General features: G+C 34.2%; 1 protein-coding gene across 1 annotated transcript; it reads left to right on the top strand.

The window, feature by feature from the left end:
* The first annotated feature begins 331 nt into the window (after positions 1-331).
* On the top strand, positions 332-3,781 carry LOC141686207 (uncharacterized). The gene is made up of 3 exons (XM_074491257.1): positions 332-2,790; positions 2,990-2,996; positions 3,143-3,781. Exons 1-3 carry the CDS (start codon positions 332-334, stop codon positions 3,779-3,781), a joined length of 3,105 nt encoding a protein of 1,034 aa, XP_074347358.1.
* Positions 3,782-8,357: the final 4,576 nt, after the last annotated feature.

The raw sequence follows: 8,357 nt of genomic DNA, 5'->3' as shown, positions 1-8,357 counted from the left end.
ATTGTTTAATTAGTTAGTCATAATCTTAATTAGTTAATTGTTTAATTAGTTAGTCATAATCTTAATTAGTCACCTCTGCAATTAATTGTTTGAAGTGATGCACATTGGGAATTTGGGTTTGTGATAAGCTTAATTAGTTACTAATTGCTAATAGATTATGTAGTTGTTGCTGATTGTTTTGGTTTGGTAGTTAGTCATAAGCTTAATAGTTTTGGTTATTTGGGAATTTGGGTTTGTAATTGTTTTGGTAGTTAGTCATAAGCTTAATAGTATATGCTCTGTTTTTGACCATCATGTCACTTTCTTTTTGCAGCTTGTTTTATATCAAAATATGGATAGGTCATGGTTAAAAGCTGATAGAAGAACAAGAGAGTTTGAGAATGGAGTGGACGATTTACTTATGTTTGCCTTTGAGAATGGATATAACGAAGACAAAATAAGTTGTCCATGCTTAAAGTGCGCACATAGCAAATCTTGGAAAGCTCGGATTGTTAAAAACCATCTGTTTCAAAATGGTATTGATGAAACGTATACTCGCTGGATATGGCACGGGGAGCCAAATATTGTAGAAAGTCCTGTATTGGATGAAAGTGACAACTCGGTATCTTCTAATTACCAATTCTGCACAAGAATGGGTGAAGCTGACGATGATGATGTTCTTTCTTCAGATTCTTCAGATTTCATCAACCATGTGAAAGGTGAGCATGAACCTCTTTATCCTGGTTGTGAGAATTACACTAAGATGAAAGCTTTGGTTAAGTTATTCAACTTGAAAGTGAAGCATGGTATGTCTGATTCATGTTTTTCTGATGTTCTATTATTGATTGGGTCTTTGCTACCAGAAGGCAACAATGTCCCTTCTTCTTTCAATGAAGCGAAGAAAACCTTATGTGCATTAGGAATGGGTTATGATAAGATACACGCATGCCCGAATAATTGTCTACTATATCGTGGGCCACAAGATGAAGATGAGACTACTTGTCGCATATGTAAGGCCTCTAGATGGAAACTGAATAAGAAAGGAGAAGAACAAGAAGGAGTCCCTGCTAAGGTCTTATGGTATTTCCCCTTGATACCAAGAATAAGAAATTTGTTCAATACACCAGCGATTGCGAAGGACATGACTTGGCATGAGACCGAACGACAACAAGATGGTAAAATGAGGCATCCAGCAGACTCGCAAACATGGAAGGATGTCGATCAAAAGTGGCCAGATTTTGCATCGGAGAGTAGAAACCTCCGGTTAGCTTTATCCGCCGACGGTTTCAATCCTTTTCGTGGAAACCGTACTGATCACTCAAGTTGGCCAGTTTTGCTATCGGTTTACAACCTTCCACCTTGGCTCTGTATGAAAAGAAGGTACATTATGCTTTGCTTGTTAATATCAGGACCGACCGAGCCTGGAAATGATATAGATGTGTTCCTTCAACCACTTATTGAAGATCTGCAGGAGTTGTGGCGCGGGAAACAAGTGTACGACGCATATAGACAAGAGTCTTTCGTACTTAGGGGCATATTATTATGGACAATAAGTGACTATCCGGCCTTGGGGAACTTGTCGGGACATGTAGTTAAAGGATATAATGCTTGTATTGTTTGTGTTGATAAAACAGAGGCTACTAGGCTGGTTCACTATCGGAAGACGGTAGTTATGAGGCATAGGAGGTGGTTGCCTCGTCATCATCCGTATAGAAAGCAAAAGGCAGCTTTTGATAATAGCGTTGAGACAGGTGCTGGTCCTATTCCATTAACTGGTGAGCAGGTTTTTGAAAGAGTACAACATCTAAGGGACCATGTCTTTGGTAAGACACAACGCCAACATAAACGGAAGAAAGGTGATGCTAGACCAGTTTGGAAGAAGTTATCTATCTTCTTTCAACTTGAGTATTGGAAATTTTTGCCAGTTAGGCATGTTCTCGATGTGATGCACATCGAGAAAAATATATGTGAGGCTTTACTTGGAACTTTGCTAAATATTCCCGGAAAGACAAAAGATAGGGAGTCAGTCCGTCTCGATATGGCAGAAATGGGAATAAGAATGGAGCTAAGGCCAAAAACTCCCGGAAAGAAAGAGAAGGTACCTTTGGCTGCATGGAACTTATCAAATGCTGAAAAGAAGGTAGTTTGCTCATCATTTCTTCAAATGAAGTTACCGGATGGATTTTGTTCAAATATCAAGAATCTTGTAAATATGGAAAAACTTCGGCTTGTTGGAATGAAATCTCATGATTGCCACACAATATTGCATCATTTGCTTCCAATTGCGATTCGGTCGGTACTGCACAAAAAAGTCAGGTGCACAATAATAAGGTTTTGCCTTTTCTTCAAGGCAATTTGCAGCAAAGTCATCGATGTAGATAAATTGGAAAATATGCAATCTCAGTTGGTGGAAACATTATGCCAGCTGGAAAAACACTTTCCCCCTTCGTTCTTCGATGTCATGATCCATCTCTCAATTCATCTTGTGAGAGAGGTTAAGCTTTGCGGGCCAATCTTTCTACGTTGGATGTATCCTTTTGAGAGATATATGAAGGCGTTTAAAGTATATGTTCGAAATGCTGCTCATCCCGAAGGTTGTATTGCCGAGGCATATGTTGCCGAAGAGGCCGTTGAACGTTTGGTCAATTTTGAAGAAGCTACCATAGGTTTGCCAAAAAATGATAGGCATGAGCAAAATGCAATAAGCAAACCTTTATCTGGTGCGACAATGATCAAGCCAAGCAAAGAGGAATTGCATCTAGCACACTTATGTGTTCTGCAAAATAGCAATCACATGAGGCAATATTTTGAGTAAGTTACTAACATATGTGTGTGTGTGTGTGTGCATTTTGTTATTTTCTCATTATCTGCAATTCGGTAAATATATTGAAGCAATTGATTTTACTTGTAGTGAACATATGGCATCTTTAATGCTAAGATACCAGTAGCATGAAAATGACGAGGTGTGGCTAAAAACCAAGCAGAATGAACAATTCCCCGAATGGTTCAGGAAAAAGGTAAGTTTTATTTATGTGTTTATTACCTTGTTACGTAGTCCTGATTAAAAACAATACAGACAAGTAATATAAGAAGTCGAAGACATCCAATAAAAAATAAAAACACAGACCTAAAAAAATTGTTTAATTTTTTTTTTATTGTACAGATTGAGACGGAATTGCTCCATGACCATAATAGCATAGGTGATGATATAAGGTGGATGGCAGAAGGGCCTAACAAGAATGTTCCTACGTTTAGTGGTTATAAAATCAGCGGGGTTATTTATAGCACCAAGGAGCGTGATAATAATAGACAAGTACAGTGTAGTGGTGTTTGTGTTGTTGCAGATACATTAATGCTTTCCGAAAAATTTAAATCTGTTGAACATACTTCACATACCTATTATGGAGTTATAACAAGTATATGGGAGCTAGACTATAATAATTTTAGAGTCCCTATATTTCGTTGCAATTGGGTAGATATGAACAAAGGGGTTAAGGTTGATGAGTTGGGATATACATTGGTTAATTTAAATAAATTAGGATTTTCAAATGATCCTTTTGTTCTAGGGAAACATGTTAAGCAAGTTTGCTACATTGATGATACTCTTGAAAAATTTTGGTCTGTGGTGTTGAAAGTCCCGGAAAAGAACTTTTATGACCACTGTGATGATGAAAATGAAGGCTCTGTAGAAATAGAACTTGAGAATGAGCTGCAGTTGCCCGTGTTCCCGAATGTTGATGAACTGGACGATGAAAATACTAGCTATATGCGAGAGGAAGAAGAATGGATTCAACTTCCATAGTGGTAATATATATAATTATTTATAGATACTTGAGTCCATGTACCGCTCACTTTATTCTTTTTGTAGGTGAAGCTCCCATTATCCATGTGTACTGCTCGTGAACCCCTTGATGAGATTACTTTTGCCGTGATAAAATCATCATCTAGTTGACTGAGTTTTCAATTTGTGAATGCTGCTGGTTGATGCTCTTCTTATAATAGATGATGATTTTATCATAGCAAAAATAATCATTCGGCGGACATACAAGTATGGCTAGCTTCTACTGCAGAAACAGGGCTTGGAGATATGTTATCTACTGCAGAGGATAAATTATAAAATTTTCCACATCAAACTTGTGCAAATTAATGTTGATCACTTGTTTTTGTGTTTATGCAGAATTACCAGCATACGGCGGTTGTCAAGGCGTGCAAAATTATGGCTAAGCAGCATGCATGTTACCAAAGGCAGTAAACAAGGATTGTGTTTCCATTTTCATTGTAATATTCACTACTAAACAACTCTGTCTTGTATATATGGAACAATGTAATTTGAAATCTCTGTCTTGTTTAATTGAAAGTGTATGGTTTGCCAATTTTGAGGAATGGCTTACAATTTTGATTGAGGATCTCTAGTTTGTTGTTGGTTGGACCTTTGGCTGATTTATGGTATTATATCTGTTGGTTTGGGTTTATTCAGATTGGACATCTTATTGTTGGTTTGTGTACAGCAGGGTTGGGATATGTAATATGTGCAAGTCAATTTTTTTTTCCATCTTTGCTGTATAGACAACGGTTTCTTTTGCTAATCAGTAAACTGTTGTATGAACCTCTATTATCCCATAATGTTAATAACCATTGTCTATGAACTTTGCTTTCTACAATGGTATTTTAAATCCATTGTTTGATAGAGTCTAAGATATCAGTTTTAGTAAACCATTGTCTAAATTAGACAACGGACTTGTCAAAAACTGTTGTCTTAAGATGGAATGAATTTTTGTACATACAACATGCATGCAACATTATGTAAAAGGGTTACAAATAACAGCTCGTAAAATAACAGTTGTCTTAAGATAGAATGAGTTTTTGGACATACAACATTGGTTCACGCTTGTTTAAAATAGTCATAAACAACAGTCCATGAAATCACAGTTGTCTAAATAAGTCAAATCGAAAAGCTTAGACAATAGTGTGCAAAAACCTCTATAAACGTTGTTGGATGGAAAGCAAGACAACTGTTTTTTCATAGCGAAGAAAACCCCGTGGTTTGATTTTTTGGGACAACGGGTATATTTTGAACCGTTGTCTCATGACAGTTGTGTGAATGAGATTTTGGTGTAGTGTAGTGTTTGAGCAAAGCACCAAGAATAACACTTGTATCCAGGTAACAATTTTCTGGTTTTTGTGAAAGAATCGGAATGATATAGTTTGGAAGCAACAAGGTATCAGTGCTCCCGAAGTAGTCCATGCAGCGTTGTCTTTCCTTAACCAATGGAAAGCTGTTCAAGACAGAAACTTTGATTCATTCTTGAGTTTCATAACTCAGGATGATGGTCTAGATCAGTGGTGACCCCCATCGTTGAATAGTGTTAAGGTGAACATAGATGCAGCTCTACTCGAGGATCCAAGTCGTTATAGTCACGCTATTGTCATTCGAGATCATTCAGGTCAGCTAGTTCAAGCCATGTGAAGATGTTCCCTCAACAACTCATCTCCATAATTAAGAGCTTTGGGTATTAGGGAGGCTCTTAGTTGACTTAAGAACAACAATATTTCGCATGCTATAGTTGAATCTGATTGTCTCCAGGTAATTCAGTTAATTCGCAGCTCCTTCTTAAGTTTCTCGTACTTGGGGAGAGTTGTGAATGAGTGCAGACTTCTCCTGGAGAACCTTAAAAGCCAGAATGTGGTGCTTTATTTTATTAAGCGTTCCGCGAACAGAGTAGCTCATTATCTAGTGAGATATAACTTTTCAGTAGCCGAACGTAAGTGGGAAGTGGGGAATGTCCACCCCGCTTTTAATAATGTCCTCTGTAAAGATTTTCTTGAGTAATAAAATCTTTACTTTTTGTGACAAAAATATACTATTATATCATATTTTTATATCATATTATTCTATAATTTCCTTGGTCCCACTCATTTTTACCTATTTTTCTCTCATAGCAGGTATTTTAATGCTAATATAAATTATTATTTTTATTATATAAAGGATACAATATGATCCGTTAAGCATATTACCCGTAAAAGATATAATGCTACTAGAGCTCAGATGATATTCCAATTTTGACTATGTGTCTCCTATATTAAAAAAGAGGACTTTAAAAGAAGACAACAAGATATAAACATGTAAATTTAGAAATTGAAACTTATGCCAAGACTAACATGTAATAACCTTTTGGTAATTTAGATTTCTATATATTTCATATATATATATATATGATAATTATAATTATACGTATATATATGTATATCAACATATTATAGATTTAATGTATAATTAACCAATTATTTTCCAGTATCAACTTGAGCAGTTGATGTCACCCCTTCCAGACTAAGAGTTCACAAACCGATCATATCAATTCCTTCATTCTCTTTTACATTTTACATTGGAGCTACAGTTATGGTATGAAAATGGTATGAAAATGGAGAGGCCATTTTTAGTAAATTATGAATTAACCTCAAAAGAAATGATTTATATTTTCAAGTTTTTATAGGCATTCAATACTTTTCGATCATATTTTAAATTTCATTAGCCACCCAATTTTTAGAGCGTTTATATTGGTGTGAACATTGTGACTGTGAAATTGACATGAATACTTCTTTCATCGGGTGTTTTAATATTTGATTTTGTGCAGTTTCAAATATAATTTAAACTGAAAAATTGTTTGCTACTTATAAGAGAGAATCAGACAAATACCTGAAGTTAGTCCCTCTGAATTGAAAAATAACATCTTTAAGATTGGCCTCCACATGCTGGCGGTGACTATTTAATTGAATAAATCACAAGTAAGATATAAAATTTGTATCTTAAATTTCAAATTAAGGTTTTATCATTCTTTTCATCTAAAGAAATAGTAATAAAAGATTATTTTTAAAAAGATGAAGAAAGGAAACACTTACATAGCAGTGTTAAACTGGTGCACAATCTCGTATTGAAAAATTGGTCAACAATATCAAATAAAAATTGTGGTTCATCCACATTTTGCTGTTTCAAAAGATACATGAACTGATGATCCACAAGTCCCTAAACATATACATCAAGAAAAAAAACAATCAAAAGTACATAAATCACGTGAAATTTAAAAGTTATATATTACTCACATTACTTGGCTATAGAATGAAAATTTAAAATAAAACACTGAATTTTAAAGAACAAGTATAGAAACCGACCTCACATAAGAGAGATATCACAAAATCAAGGTGCCGAGTCTTCAAATCAATCATCCATGGTCACCTAAGCTCACTTTATCACTGATTTTTACGTTGTTTACATTTTGGGTAGACTATAAACTCGAGTATATCAGTTATGTACATTTGAATTTTTATTCTTGGAGTTACATGTAATTAATAATTGATAACAACTATGTATTGTTAAGATAAATATAATGGTTATTAGCTAAATGTAACTGGTTACTAGGTGGCTGATAACTTTTATTACCGGCAAACAATGTCGGCAAATCCAAAAGAAAAAGAATTTATATTTTAAATTATAATTTAATATTTCACAATTGGGAATCAAAAATTCATGGTTTATTTCCTAAAATTCAGGAATTCATATTCAAACATACTTATTAATATCTAATAGAATTATCTTTTTTTATATCAAAACATTTAATACGTTAGATTTCTTTTATTATAGAATATAGATATTTCAAAAAAATAATAACATTTTGTATTTTTAATAATTTAAAAATTGATAAATATATTTCAGATTTTAATATTTAAACTCCAATTGCATTTTATCTATAATATGTAAGAAGCAATTCATAAAAAGTACTGGTAATTATGATAACAAATATAAATTAAAGTTTTGAATATTAAAAATTAGAATTTATTAATCAATTTTCTTTGATAATAAATATATTTATATTAGGATATTGTCTCCAAGATTGATTTTAGGTATTTGATTTTAGGTATTTGAATAAGGGCCACCTTTATTTTGATTCACAACATAGAAGACAGATTCATGATTTGAAGGACAATTATTGTAAGTATGCTCTTGATGACAATACACACATGAAACATTCTTGATGTGATTAACCTGTGAATCACTAACTGACCCGGTTACCTCTCATAGTCAAGCTTTTAAGCATATTTTCAATGGATGACATCGGAGCTGGCATTGAAGTCACATTAGCAACCTCATCTATTTCAGCTACTCTTTTTCCAGCTTGAGTTTTATTTATTGTCCACTGATAATTATTTGTAGCAATTGTCTGAAGAATTTTATATTGTTGATTATAAGACTTAGCCAACAAAGCTCCATTTGCAAATGCATCCACAACTTGGCCAACAAAGCTCCATTTGCAAATGCATCCACCACCAACTTTATTTGAGCATTGAGACCATTATAGAATGTCTCCATTTGAGTGTAATAAAGA

This window comes from Apium graveolens, chromosome 9 (genome assembly GCF_009905375.1).
Source record: "Apium graveolens cultivar Ventura chromosome 9, ASM990537v1, whole genome shotgun sequence".
NCBI classification, from domain to species: domain Eukaryota; kingdom Viridiplantae; phylum Streptophyta; class Magnoliopsida; order Apiales; family Apiaceae; genus Apium; species Apium graveolens.
The sequence above is the reverse complement of the archived record's forward strand: the minus strand, read 5'-3'. Positions and strand labels throughout refer to the sequence as shown.